This window comes from Dermacentor silvarum, chromosome 5 (assembly GCF_013339745.2).
Source record: "Dermacentor silvarum isolate Dsil-2018 chromosome 5, BIME_Dsil_1.4, whole genome shotgun sequence".
NCBI lineage: Eukaryota > Metazoa > Arthropoda > Arachnida > Ixodida > Ixodidae > Dermacentor > Dermacentor silvarum.
In genome coordinates, this window is record NC_051158.1 from 134,273,681 (window position 1) to 134,289,376 (window position 15,696).

Consider the following 15,696-nt stretch of genomic DNA (forward strand, 5'->3'; position numbering starts at 1 on the left):
AGCCGGTCTATGCAGCATCGTGCAAGCGTCCACACATGAGAAGGGGGCAAGGGGGGAGGAGGGGGGCGAAAGAAAGGGATAAGCGAGGGCGCCTGCGCTCCCTCCCGCTAGTACACTGTACTCCCGCTATCTCTCTCAACGAGCGTGGAATTGCGCCGCGAAAAGAGTGAGAGGTGCGCCGCTTGAAACGAAACTTCAAAATTTGCAAGACTCGAAGAAGTACGAGCTCGCGCAGTCGATGATATCAACGATTATGAAAACCGGGAGCTCCACGATCATGAAGGCTAGAAGCAGTGGCCATGCCGATCAAAGGAAAAGGCGGGCTTTGTGCGCCAGGACGAATGGGTGAAATTAACATGGTGGAAGCCGCTCACATTAGAGAGTTTTAGATTAGGGTGCCCCAACGCTTGCGTCCCCCTAATCTAAAGCTCTTTATTATCGAACTCTGGGAGCACGTCGCTACTGACGATGTAATAGGTGGTGCTTCGATGGAGGAGTTTTTGAGTGCACAAAGTGCTGCCTCGTTCTGCAACGAGATCTCCGACAGGGCGATCTTTGTCGCGACAGACGGTGGCGTTGTACAAAGGAGGCGACAACAGCAGCAGCAGTGACGACGTTATTGACAATGGCCCGTCTTTGACATTGGCCCCGATGTTCAACCAAAGTGCAACGTCGTCGATGGAGTCGCTCATTGAATTCATGCACGCTAAATTATAGCCGCCAGTGTTCGCGCAGCAGATGGACGCGATGCACACGGCAGTTGTGAATCCGAAACTTCCACGAAATCAAGTAATGATTTCTATTTCAGCAAGCCTAACTACTTCCACGCCACTCCCATGTAAACACGTGGTGGCGTCAGAAACACCCCATTTTCATTTATTCTCTCGAAAATACAAAACTGCATTTAGTTTATTATTTACCCTTGTATTAATGGTGAAAATGAATTTTCACTACCCCAATAATATTTGAAAAGTATCCGTTTTGCTTCTTGGACTATTTAAATTGCACTATTGAATTTGGTCTCAAAAATTAGTTTTCGCACACCCCTCATACAATTCCCTCTAGGTAATAACATTCGAATCATGATATATTGAACATTGCATACAATGAAGCAAATTGAAATTTTCTTAGTGATATCAGCATGTAGTGAATATACGCTAATATTGAAAATCATTTATAACAAAGGTATTCTTGTATCGTGTGAGACTGCTACGTTAAATGAGGTCTCTATCTACCATGAAACACAATGACCTGTACAGAGTAACGACAAGCAGAACTGGTTCCAACGACAGACCACCCACCTTCTGCTCCTGGGCAATCTTCTCGAGGAGGGCCTCCTGCTTCTTCACCTCTGGGCCCGCCACAACGGGGGGCGCGGTCCCCGGGGGCTGGTGTCCCCCACCGGAAGCAGCAGCAGGGGGCGCTGCAACCTTGCCCGACGTAGCCGCCGCAATTTCGCGGTCCTCCTTCTTCAAAGCCTCTGGGTCCAAGGCGGCCTCCTCCTTGGCCGGTCGTTCGACCACCGGAACTGGCTTGGCCAACGGCGGAACCACAACCTGCACAGAATGAGCGAAACCGGTTCACGTTCAGACTGAACCCCGAATTAGAGCAAACACAAATGACTTCTCTGGGCAGCTGTGGGAAAATGCGATTGTTCTCTTATTTTTAAAAGAGTCCCAGCCTCCTCCGGGCACCTGCTGGTGCTGACTGATGTGTGGCTCCCAATGCAGCTTCTCCCGATTTTGTGCGCGGGTTGCGAATGCGCATCATCTCATGCTTCACTCTTTATACATATAGGCTAGAGCGCAAGAAAGGTAGTGCCCCAGATGCTCCCAAATTTAAATAATCGGCAAGAATAATAAGAATGTTTAATTTCAATGTGTTAGCCTTCTTAGGGTACTTCACATACTTTCCAGGGTCTAACTGTCTGTCTATGTATGTATGTATGTATGTATGTAGGCACGTATGTATGTAGGTAGGTATGTATGTATGTATGTATGTATGTATGTGTGTATGTATGTGTGTATGTATGTATGTATGTATGTATGTATGTATGTATGTATGTATGTATGTATGTATGTATGTATGTATGTATGTATGTATGTATGTAACCGTTTTCCCACCTACCTGGGTGTCACTGGGTAGTCCGTAGTCGAATGGTCAGTGCATTGGGCTGCTGTGCTGAGTTAACAGGGTTTGAAACCAACCATTGGATCAACTTGGGTCACTGAGTACAGTGCAGTCCACTTATAACGATACCACATATAACGATATATCAGTTATGACTAGAGGCTGGATCTTTAGGCATTAAAAAAGCGCGTTTTAGGCACCAAAAATAGGCACCCAAAACAATGTTTTAGGCCTCCAACGTCGTAAATATAGGCACCATAAATTTTTACATAAATGCAAATAATTTCAAACGAAGACATGCACGGCCTATATCTACGATAGGAAAACAAGAAATGTTATTGTCTATGATGGCACAAAGGCGCGAACAGTTGAACATAGCCGTGCAATTGTCCCGTGCAAATAAGCACACTGCTCATATTCATGTTCAATGGCCAGTGTACTCGAGCGTCGCATATAGTGAAACAGGCATGAAAAAGAATACTTGAAAGCTGGGAATACTGATTAAAAAAAAAAAAACGATACTTTTATGTCTGCCTGATGCAATTCAATTAGGACACAACAAAAACAGACAAATAACAAATGCGAGAGACTACTATTTATTAAGAAATTAGCATGTTCTTACATGAGGACTGTTAGGTACAACTCTTGGCAATTTTCTCATATACACTGACATTATCCGAATTGTACAGGCCAGATGTCCCAACACTGCCAATTACACTTCCGCCCATTTGAAGTGCACGTGTTTGAAGAAATATGTTTGCAGAGCACGCGGAACGTAGTCGAAGAATCACTGTGAAGATTGTGGAAACAATAGCAAACTATCACCATCTCCAGATTTTCGGATTCAAAATTGTGCCTCTTGTCACTGAGAATGATCTCGTACGCTGAGAAGGAACGCCCAACGGCGGTGAACACCTTAAAAAGTAAATTACAAACAAAACAAAAGCAGCGTGCACATCACATTTTTCTATCTTCTTTCGCTCTTCACTCTCCTTTCCCCTGACGGCTCTCCGCGGTTTCGCATTCGCCAACCGCTCGTGCAATATCAGCGCCTCGGTGTATCCTGGCCGGCGCGTCTCATTTCAATGCTCCTAGCAGTTGTTTTCCAGGGGTAGGTTGAACTAAAGGACTAGGTTGAACCCCATAGAGTTCCGAACAGTCAATGTTGCCCGGAAACATGAATAACGGTCTCTAACTGTACTCGAAAGCGAAACTTGAGGCCAAATAGTGTTTATATAGGCTCCAAAATGGAAAGTAGGCATTTAAGGCATTTAGGCACAAACGCCAAAATAGGCATTTATAGGCACTATTAAAACACTATAAAAGCCCTTCTTAACCTCTAATTCATGCTCATATATCAAAGTCGGGCGATAGGAGCGCAAGGAACAAAAAAGGCATTTGCCTAAAATCCGGTCTGTAGTTATGACGATGAGTCGAGATAAGAGTGTCAACTTATGCATTAGTGCTATGAGAAAAAAACTCATATATAATGATATGTTATTCACCGAATATTGGATATAACAATCGAAATTTTGATTCTGGGCAGCATTTTTAATGCAGAATAATCGTGAAATTTGCGTTCCTAAGTTGCCTTTAATCGAGACGGGTCGAAAGCTTGCCTACGTGAGTTCGTATCTGCCGCGCGCCGATTGCGAACGAAAGCCACGGAGAGCATCGAAAGTTGGAGCAGTGTGCACAAGATGGCGCCAGCTGCTTCGCGTCCACGTTGACGACGATCGTGCAAGCGTCTGGAGAAAAGGGGGAAGAAAGCGATAAGCGAGCGATGCCCGCGCCCTGCGCAGCCTACACTCCTTTTCCCTCTCTCAGCGAGCACGGAAATGCGCAGCGGAAGCAACGGGAGGTGTACCGACGAAACGCAAAGCTGCGTCTCTCGAGACGAAGCTGCAAGTTTTGCAAGACTCGAAGTACGAGTTCGCGCAGTGGATAATGTCGACGATTATGAAAACCGGGAGCGCCACGATCATGAAGGCTAGAAGCAGTGGCCATGCCGACCAACGGAAAAAGCGGGCTTTGTGCGCCAGGACCAAACCCCCATGGGCGAAACCAACACTGTGGAAACTGCTGACATTACCGAACTCTGGGAGCATGTCGCTACTGACGGTGAAATAGGTGGTGCTTCGATGGAGGAGTTTCCGAGTGCAGACAGTGCAGCCTCGTGCTGCTAAGACATCTCCAATGGGGCGATCGTTGTCGCAACAGACGGCAGCATTGTGTGACGGAGGCGACGACAGCAGAAGCAGTGACGACGAGGTTGGCAATGACCAGTCTTTGACACCGACCCCGATGATCAATCAAGTCGTCGATCGAGTCGCTCATTGAATTCATGCATGCTAAATTACGGTCGCCAGTGTTTGCGCAGCAGCTGGTCGCGATGCACACGGCGGTTGTGAATGCGGAACTTCTGCGAAAGCAAGAGCAGATTTCTATTTCAGCGCGCCTAATGATTCAAATGCTATTTAGAGGTATAAATTAATGTTTTATTTTTCACAGCCTACTTTCTACAACGTCGACTTTTTATCGCAAGTGGCAAATTTGGTTTTGGGACGGCAAAGATAGATTCGTTTTTTTTTTTAACGGCAGTCCAGATATAGCGATGATCGGTTATAACGATGGGATTTTTCGTTTTTCTTGATATCGTTTTAAGTGGACTGCTCTGTACATGCCAATGTGCACATACGTGCCTCCTTCAATGAGGCTCTTTCACGCCGACATGGGTCACTGTAGATGCGAGACTGGGTGGGCACCACTGTCCGAAGAAACTTTTTGTTTGACGCTGACCTTGAGCACTGGCTATGTGCCAACTGGTCTGTGCTGGTCTCCAACGAACCTCTTTGACACCAACTCGGGTCACTGGGTATGTGCTACTGGGAATGTGCCGCTCTACAATGACGAAAAGGAGGCGCTTTAACCTTCAACCTGGGAGCACAACTGAGATCTGACAGAAGCTCGATCCTGCGGCTACACTGATTGCTCTGGGAGCAGCTGGCACGTTCGGCTGGGCCAGGATTTAAGAGGGCTCCGCATTGCTGCAAATTCTGTTGGAGCGCACTAGGAACCTGACATAGAGTTTCTCAATATAACACCTAGAGGGTAACTTGGCGCCACCGTCTATGCGAGTTTCCTAAAGGCCGATGTGCCGTCATGGGAATGACGGGATATGTGTCTGCGAGGCTTGTGTTGGCTGGTATAGTACGAGGCTTCGTCTAAAATGTGGATATGGCTACACAAACAATGAGTTCTTAAAATAAAATCTACATAAAAGGCTTTCATTCGCCCATACTACACCTCTCAATAAAGTTTACTCCCCTACAATGCAGAATCAAGCAAAGAAAGGCAAGAACAGACGGACAAGTTGTTCCAAAGCAAGCGAGAATCTTGTCGTCTGCCCTCCAATTTTAGTGGCCAGCTGTTACTTTTTACGTTTCATATACAGTAAAAGCTCGATGATACGATCACGGCTAATACGAATTTCCGGATGGGACGAATTTTTCTGTGGTCCCGGCCGAGCCCCATTACTTTGAAACGGTTGTTACGAATCGATTTTCAGCCTGCGTCGGTTGATACGAATAAACGCCGCCCCACCGACGGCCGCGAAAGAAAGCGAAAGCACGCAGTCACGCGCTTTCTCTCCTTCTCTTTTGGTGCGGAGGTGCGGCGCCAGACAGTGCGGACTCCGCGACTGGGCGCGAAGAGCTTGAAGCGGTGGCGCTTTTGTACTTATCCTCCTTTTCTGCGAGCCGTCAGATGGAGTGGCTGCTGCGCTTCGGGCCGCGTTCTTCGTGTTTGCGCCATTTTGCCTAGTCGCAGCGAGCTATGTCTCGCAAGCGGAAAGCACTCTCCTTTAAAGAGAAATTAGACATTCTTCGAAAGGTCGATGAGGATCCCAAGAGGAAGCGGACGGAGTTGGCTAAGGAGCTAGGCCTCGCAACGTCAACACTGAGCACAATTGTTGCACAGCGAGACTATCATGAAAAACGCGCTTTCGTTCAACGTCAACGCGAAGCAAGCGAATTCGAACACGCTTATTTCGAACATACCGCGCACCGACAATGCTCTTAGCAGCGCGCCAAATCACGCGGCGGCGCCTCCGACCGGCATTGCTCCGACACCGCCGTAGAGCTCAGGAGAGACCCCTCAATGCCGCCCGCAAAGGAACGGGGAAAAAAAAAAAAGGAACCCGCGGCGGAAATTTCCTTCTCTCTCAAATTGCAAGGTCGTCGTTTCTGCATCGCGCCGGAACAAGCGTGTACGTGCCGACTAGAGTGTTCTAGACAACCGTATTCTAGCATACACTAGTGCCAACGTCTCAGCCACGCGGATAAAATGGTAGTGAACCTTTCTCCTCTATTTTCTAATCACATGTTGACCTTGCACGCTGCGGCAGCAGCGCAGAGGGAAGCAGCGGCGGAGGCACAGTCAGGCCAACGAAACTGCCACGCCCGCAAACGCTCGCGTCCCGATAACGGCAGAAAACGAAACTTCAGGGGGCGGCTAAAATAAGCTGGCGCCAGCACGGCGGCGGGCGCGCACGGAGTCGAAGGTGAGAGAGCTACGAGGGAGTTGAGAGGGAGGGCGAGGGGAGCCACCGAAATCCGCTTCCCTGCCGCCCTCCTCCCTCACTTTCGACTAAAGCCCTTTACCTTCGACGGTCTCCGCGCGCACCCGTGTGCCGGCGCCGCCCGCTCGCTCCCTGAAGCTTCGTTTTCTGTCGTTATCGGGAAGCGACCGATAGCCGGCGGGGGCAGTTTTGTGGCCCGCGCTTGCTATGCACTTGCGCGCCGCGATATTTCATGACTCGCACCGTTCGTGCATCGTGCTATGGTGCACGAATACTTCAAAAATACGTCCTTTTAATTCGAACAAATTTTCGGACCCCTTCGAGTTCGAGTTATCGAGATTCGACAGTAGTTTTAATTGTGTTTCGATGATACGAATTTCGGCTAATACGAATATCTTTTGTGACCCCGTGAGATTCGTATCATCGAGCTTTTACTGTATCTGTGCATCCTAAGTCCTCAAAATTAAACAAAACCTGTTTTGTTAAAAATAAAGCTAAAACAGCTTTTTGCGTGCTGTTTTAGCAGAAAATAAATAATTGTGACAGACGGAGTGGTGCTAGCCAGGCGCGTCTTCAAGGCTTTCTCGCTCTCCGAGAACGATGCCAATCTGAAGTCACAATATACCGGCATTCCCATGGATACCACAGTGTACAGCGCCAGTTTTCCCTCTAGGATATAGTGAGAAATTTTATGGAACCAGACGAACGTACCATTAGATTTAGGCAGGGTGGCGCTACAGGGGAGTGAGGGGGTGGCCAACCCCTCAAAACAGTAGAACCTCATTCGTGCGTTTTGGGAAAAAAGGCAATGAGAACATACTAACCGGGAAACGTACGATCCAAAGTAACTAAAAAAATTGACAGACTCAACTGTAGCTGATATTTTAGTAATGTGAAGCGTTGCGCAAATTGTTGCAGCACGAGGCACGAGACACCGATGCACGTCGAGCTTGTGGGGCTTCGGTGGCCTGAGATGCGTATTGTTGTTTTTCTATTACATAGTGTTTTAAGACAGCAACGGGAAACCGAAACAAAATTGTGCTGGTAGACGACGCCAACTACCCCTGGAGCGAAACATGACGCTCACATCATGCCGCCTGGAGCAGTGAATGCTGCCGTATTTGGGTTATCGCCTACTAAAAGAGTGCAGTACGTTTCTTACAGCAATACGTCCATGTGCTCTAAAATAGATATGTGAAAATGCTTACCGCAATATGGAAAATGTATCGTACGATCACAGTTTGTTGATGTACTGAACGTTGGTGCCGAAATATTGTGTTTTGCGGGAACGTATGAACCGGTAAAAATAAGCATAACTCTATTAAGTAATTTTTTGTGTTCTCGATCACGAACGTTGCCACTGGGAAACAGTACGTAACGGGATTGTATACCACATGTAACCAAGAGCTACAACGCACACCAAATTTTCATCCGTGCTTATTCTTCACAGAGACATCGCTTCTAGGGTAAGAGAGATGCCCGAATTTCGTTGTCACACACCAGCAACAACAACCATGACCCACCTGTTGAAGTGCGCCTGATGTGCAAGCGTCTCTAGCTGAAGTGATGCAAAACTCGGCACAGTATGACTGATTCAATTGACTGATTAGGTTTAACATCCCGAAAGCCACACAGTGGCTGCGAGAGATGCTGTAGTGTAGGGCTTCACATTATTTTTGACCACTTGGCGTTTTAATGCAATTATCATTCTTAGCTTGCTTCAGCAACTTTGTTCACGTGTCTGTCTAGCCTCTTTACACCACCCTTTCCAGGGACCCAAGTTGTCTACTAGCTTTGGCCACTAGGCATATACTGGCTGCTGGCTTGCCGAGCAGGCAACATGGGCCATTGGGCACGTGCCTGAATAGGCAACTTGCTGCCGGCTACTGTCTGGCCTAGTCAGAACTTGGATCACTTAGTATGTGCCCCTGGGTATATGCTTGAATAAACAACTTACTCTTCACATTTACATAACTGTAAACATAATTCTTAAAATCTCTACGAATAATGAATTTCCTACCCCCAAATCACATATGCACCGCTACTTGAATGCTTATTGCAATAACATGGATCATGGGTTCTCAAAGTGGGTTCCGCAGGCCTCTGCTCGGGGTTCTGCGAGCCACTGATCAATTTTCCATGGTCCCGCGATCACCAAGTGGCTAAAACGGCGAAAACAAGGTGCGCTCGATCCACAGAACCTCCATTACTCATGCCCGAGTGTCAAAAAGCAGATCACACCGCTTAACGGCAACGCACGAACTGCGCAATAAATTAGCCACTCAACCTCCGAAAATGGGCAGCGCGCCTAAGCTTTCGCACTTAAATCTCGGATGCCATAATTTACCAACATGCGCATTTCTCCCGTTTGTAGATAGCGTAGGTGCCGATTGCGTGCGCACTGACGTATACGTTGGAAGAATAAAAAAAAAATGAAAAAAAAAATTCGCGGAGCATCGCAAATACGCGCCGTAGAAGAGCAAGAATGGCGCTAGCGTCCAACTGAAACGAAGCGGCGCAGTCCGCATCGCCATGGTCCTCAGCGGCAATCGTGCGCGGTACGTGATTGACAGCAACGCCGGAACGCTTCGTGCCTAATTGTGCCCTTAAAGACTTTATTCTTGCGTTTATCGCCGCGCGTAACACCGCGTTGGTGGCATGCCGCGTGCCTACGTAAGTGCGTATTTGCCATCCATGATCGCGTCGATAACCACTGCAGTTTCGTCCACAGCGGTTGCGGCAAACAGCAGTTTCGTTTTCCCTCGGTGCGCGCGTCGGCTGCGTGCCTTCACAACTGCGTACTCGCCAACCATGGTAGCGTCGATAGCGGCTGCGGTTTCGTCCGCACATCTTGCAGCGAATGGTAGTTTCGTTTCGACTTGGTGCGTGCGTCAGTAGCCTGCCTTCTGAACCGCAAGGTCACCGTCCATGATCGTGTCGATAGCGGCCGCGGTTACGTGCGCAGCAGTTGCAGCAAGCAGTAGTTTTGCTTTGACTCAGTGCAAAGCTGTCGAAGATAAGGGCACCGGCTACAATGCGATGGACGGACAATTTGTTGGCGAGCAGTTGACTGGCAAAAAAATGAACGGGATTTATGCGCACGAGGCCTTCGCCGCTGCTAGCGATCATCAGTCATGAGATGACGAGAATTTCCGCTTCCGCACTGGTCTTGTACTAAATATAAACAGGATTTGCTGATTCATTGCGTAAATAAAAGCGTGTTGACGTAGTTAAACCTTTGTTTATTGTTTTCTTGATACTCTCGATAATTCGACATTCGGTTAATTAGGACCTTTTAATTCGGTTATTTCGGGGGGCGGGGGGGGGTTCCTTGGCGCTTCATGGAGCTTAGCAGGGTTCCCTGGAGCGAACATGCTTGAGAACCCCTGAGTCATAGATAATGGTCCCCGAAAGATGAGTTCTGTCTGATTATTTTAGTCCACAGAAATGCTTATGTTCCACCACTATCGAAATGTGGTCGCTAGGGCTGGTAATCGAACATGACCTCATGTGCTGCAGGAAAAAAAAATTGTGGCCCACTCATCCATTGAAGAGGTTGGCATAATGCGAGAATGTGTGAGCTGGGCACTTAGTGAATGAAGCAGAAGCGAGTTGTAGCAGAGTATCAATGGGTTTGGTTAATCGCATCCTGTCCCGACGGCAGAAAGAATGTTCAAGTTCAAGCGGCATGAACTCACCTCCTTGTGAACAGAAGGTTCAACAGGCTCTGGCGGCTCCAGTCGCTTCTCCGCTACTGTTGCTGCTGCAAAAGAGGGTGATATGGGCACTCTTATCATGTGACATGTTTGACGACATAATGCGAAATTGAGTAGCCCTATAAAGACAAGGATGGACACGTACTGTGATAGCATGCTGCACTGATTGGCTTACATTACAACTGTTTATTTTAAGGAATGTACACCTTTCCTTACGGAGAAAACATTGCATATGTTAAAAAAAAAGAGAGAGAGGAGAAGAAGACGAAGAAAAGCAGGAACCATAAGAGGACGATAAAGCGATAGCAGATGTGTTGAGATATGCTGCCAGGATATTTATTGATTCGCTGACAAGGGGTATAGTAATCGTTGAGCCTGAATCAAATATGAATCGAATAGTGCCATTGAATAGCAAATTGAATCAAACTTCAAATACTTTCTGAACAGTTTTCACATAATGAACAGTTGTTTTCACCACAAATATAAAACAATGTTTACATCTTAGTATTCCTAATGTTTGCAAGTTTCTGTCATTACATTGCACATTATGAAGTGTCATTAATGAAAAGAAAGATGCTGCATTAGAAACAAAATCAGCAGTTTCTTCGCACGCCCAGCAGTCTTTGGAGAGTGCGAATGATCAATGTAAAGCCAGTAAGGTCTAGCTCCCCGAGTGACATAGCCTGCTCCACTTCATAAGTTCTCATGTTTTAAGCGAAGCTTTATAGGCTCACAAGTGTCGGCGGTGGTGTTGATGGTGGTGTCACGCTGAAAAGTGGGCCGATCCTGGCGATAGTGCAGAAAGGGTCCAAGCTCAATGGCACATAGCAGGGATAAAAAAGAAAGAGAAAGAGAGAAAAAAAAGAGAGAAAGGAAGAAAGAGAAAGAAAGAGAGAAATAAATAAATAGAGAGAGAAAGAAAACCATCACGAAGGTCAGATACACACGACAAGCTTCGCTTACCCCCCATTTTCTCGACAGGGGAAAGGCTGGTGATTTTTTATGCCTATACTAAGCCTAAAGCGATGAAACTTATGGTATATTTATTCCAATGTTATGCTTGATCTTGCAAAGTTCACATTTTCAAATATTTGATAACTATTTGTATTTACAAATAGTGAATATGTAATTTGTTATTTGAAGGTTTAAAATATTCGTACACTGCTAGCTAGCTTAATGCTACGAGGCATGTCATTTGCTGTGAAATGTGGTCGCGTCGTCCTGCACTCGGCAGGTAGTCTTCAACACCACAATGATAGGCCAATGTATTCATTTACCCAGGACCTATGGTAATGCCATCAGAAACAATGTAGCCAAAATCTTGTAAAGTGTTGCTCATGATGGGAAGTGCTTTTTCAACTCGGAGAGCTACCCCCACTTTTCCATATCGGATGTGTATATTTATAGCCTCTTTCATGAGCCGATCCCTTGACAATGGTGAAATGTGGTCGCGTCGTCCTGCACTCAGCAGGTAGTCTTCAACACCACAATGATAGGCCAATGTATTCATATACCCTGGACCTATGGCAATGCCATCAGAAACAATGTAGCCAAAATCTTGTAAGCGTTGCTCATGATGGGAAGTGCTTTTTCAACTCGGAGAGCTACCCCCACTTTTCCATATCGGATGTGTATATTTATTGCCTCTTTCGTGAGCTGATCCCTTCGTGAGCCGATCCTACTTCACTCACAAGAAGAGTGATGCGATAAGAGTGCCGTGCGGAGTGACTCCTCCCCATTCTCCCCTGCAAGTCCCCCAGGAAGACGTCTTGATCAATGTCAGCTAGAGGTTGAATTACCTTTAAATTTTTTTTAAATGCTGCGTTCATGTGCAAGTGATACGGCACAGTGTGCCGTGTTCAACAGAGGAATGCCATGTGTGGTGTATTCGGAACCCAAGCTCTGCGTTGTCTTTTGCTGCCTGAATCAGGTTGCAGGTGGCTGAAACGTGGCACCGATGCCACTAGTGTAGCTGGAGCGTCTGTATAATTCTTAACGCGATGAAAGAGACATGGCGTCGTGCAAAAAATGGTGCGCATGCAGGAATATTAAGGATGGTCCATTTCTAACTCTTTCAGTTCCTTGCCTGTTGCTTGAGAATCCTGAGTGTTTAGAAACAGACCCCTGTTACAATCCTTGAAAAGGTTCTGGGCTCCTGCCTGTATAAATATGTATTATTATACAGTGTAGACCGCTTATAATGTAAGTCACCGGAGTCACGAATATCCGCACTATAATCAAAACAACTATTTTACTGTGATAATGGACACTCCAGGCGCATTTCTGCCGTCACTGTCACTATGCTCTAGGTTCCGTATTCACTTACTAAATAAATTAACAAGCACGGTGTCATGCGCACAAGCAAACATGAACACATCTCAGGGTGCGGGACCGAATCGCGGGTGCGGCGGCCGCATTTCGATGGAGGCGAAATGCAAGAACGCCGGTGAACTTGCGTTGTAGTGTACGTTAAAGAACCCCAGGTGGTCAAAATTAATCCGGAGCCCTCCACTATGGCGTGCCTCATAATCAGAACTGGTTTTGGTACGTAAAACACCAGAAAGAAGAAGATGAACACATCTCGCTCGTTGACCGCGGAAACGAACTGTCAAAACGCTCGAGTGACGAAGCGCGGCGAGCGAATTGACCTTCGTTCTATCATGCCTCCCGCTTCAACGCGACCTATAAGCAGCGAAAACACGGCGTGCAATGAACTTTCCCTGTCGCAGATTGCTTTCAAGATAGGGCCAAGGTGATTGTATCGCTGAAGTGGATCGTCGCAGATTACGTCCTGCTTCGGTCCACTGAAACCATTCCGCATTGCTTTGCCAGCGAAAATCCTCTCCTTCTGTTTGCGCCAGTCCCGAACGCAAGTTTCGGATTCTCCAAATGCCCGTGATGCGGCCAGATTTCCGTCTGTCTCCGCACACATGATCACTTTCCTTTTAAATGCGGCATCATGATGAACTCGGTACTTCAGGCTGATAGAGCAGACGCAGAGAACGTGAAGACAGACGGTAGACTATTGCCTAAGCACATGTACTGCAGCACATGGAGGAAGCTACGGTAGCTAGGCTCGAGAGTTGCTAGGCTCGACGCGCGTGCGAGGTGGCCATTTGAAATGCCGTCGGCTATATGGTAACGCAGATTTAGGGTCATAGTTGATTCTAACATGCACGCAATTTTTGGACTTGTTTTATCGGAAAAAAGTGCGCGTTAGATTCGAGTAAATACGGTATTTGTGGTTTGAGGGGAGCGTTTGCCGTCTAGGTTGACTGCCGAACTTCCAGGCAGCCGCACTGTAACTGGTATTTCGTGTCCCGCAACTGCACTATAAGCGATACGCGTATACATAGAGTGCTATGGGAAAACTAACGGGAGTCTGAAAAGACTGTATTATATCTGGTCCTGCACTATAAGCGGTTACATTATAAGTGGTCTATACTGTACATAGGAGTGTGCAAATGCCAAAAAGTAGATGTTGAATCGAATATCGAATCAAGAAAGAAAATCCGAATATATAAAATTTAATACACCTTTTTATGCTTACAAACCTTGCGCAAAAAAAAAAAAAAAAAAAAAAAAAAAACCACGGTGCTGCACATGCTCAGGAGTCTACTAACGTTACGCAACAAGAATGTTTCTAGATACCAGTAAATTAGGTACCTATGAATCAAGATGCATAGTATGGTCTACTTCCTTATTTAAGGGAACACCAAATTAGCATGCCAGCATTGATGATGCCCATGTCGACCGTGGTGGCACGGACGATAAAGCGCGGGCATCTTTTCACTTTCGCCTCGAGAAGACAGGGGTGTACAACAATGCACGGGAAATCATAGAGGCCCACCTGGTAAGCCAGAAGGAAAGACTACTACGCACAATAGCGGGACGCTGCGTCTTGGGACGTCTTGGATATTCCGTACGGAAGACCAGCGCACTGGCCAAAATCCCAACGCGAATACAGGACACTATGCACGTCTCACCGATTCCCAGAAACATGCACCCAAGCTTCCACATCAGACGGAGACAAGCCCGAGTGCAGGCGCTCGCGAGAAAGTATGGAAACCACCCCAATGTCTTGTACGTAGACGCGGCCAGCACCGCAAGAAGCACCGCATTCGTCACCAGCGTAGTCGATAATCATGGGACTGAAATAAATGCGTCGTCGGTTTCCAGAGCGAGCGCTGCTGAGGCAGAGGAACTAGCGATAGCGTTAGCCATCACGACGAGACCGCACTGGGATTGTGTCATAGTTTTGACGGACTCTCAGACGGCATGCAGAAATTATTCCAGGGCCGCACAATGCATTCTGAATGGAGCGCACCAGCTGCCACCATACATACAAATCGTGTGGACTCCAGGGCATGAGTCCTTACGTGGCAATCAGCAGGCACACGCCTACGCCCGAGCGCATGCACACTGGGAGCCGTGAGATGACCGCGCCGAGCAGTTCCAACCAGAGCCCATACCATTAACCTACACGCACATCCTACAACACTATCGCCTTTCACGAAGAACACTACCCCCACCGCATAATGCTCTGACGCGAGAGGAAGCCGTAATATGGCGAAAACTCCAAACAAACACATATCCACATTTGAGTCTTTACCACGCCATACACCCTGCGCTGTATTCCTATAAATGTCCACACTGCGATCAATGTGCAACGCTTTACCACATGGTAAAGCGTTGCACAAACACACCACAACTCACACCCATAACACACCCCACCACACGGCAATGGGAGGCAGCGCTGTCCAGCTCCGATTCGACGGACCAGCTCAACCTGGTCAACCGAGCGAGAAGGGAAGCTAAGGCCGCTGGAGTCCTGGACTGAGAGGACCACCCACTGCAGAGCGGAAGAGCTACCTACGCTCGCGTGCTCTTTCAATTAAAGTTTATTCTATCTCTCTCTGGTGACAATGCACGCGAAAGCGAGCGACAATACAGTAGAACCCACTTATAACGATACCGGTTTTAACATGTGATACAGGTTTTTACGGTATCGCATGTTAAACAACACCGGTACCGGACGATATAACGATACCGGTTCTTACCAGTTTTTCATGCTACCCTGGCGGATGTGCTTCGGTATTTCTTTTCTTTTTTGTGTGTGTGTTTGTACCGAGCACATGTTTTCAAAATGTCGATTCTCTTTAGACATGATTGCCTCTTTGTAATGCCCACCTGCTACACTCGCAACCGAGAGTGGCAGTATTGAAAATAAGTAAATAAACAAAGTATCAGACACAGCAATGAGCAGCTGAT

The 15,696-nt window shown here is 47.2% G+C and overlaps 1 protein-coding gene across 4 annotated transcripts in view; it reads right to left on the bottom strand.

The window, feature by feature from the left end:
- Positions 1-15,696, bottom strand: part of LOC119453769 (putative sodium-coupled neutral amino acid transporter 10) — a 101,971-nt gene that overhangs the window by 11,060 nt on the left and 75,215 nt on the right. For 3 of the 4 annotated variants that reach the window (XM_049668497.1, XM_037715822.2, XM_037715824.2), the window contains 2 exons: positions 10,408-10,472; positions 1,302-1,556 (listed from right to left, as the gene is read on the bottom strand). In XM_049668497.1, coding sequence (XP_049524454.1) covers positions 1,302-1,556; positions 10,408-10,472 — 320 coding nt within the window. The remainder of the gene's footprint in view (positions 1-1,301; positions 1,557-10,407; positions 10,473-15,696) is intronic. The other variant, XM_037715823.2, reaches the window with a different exon arrangement.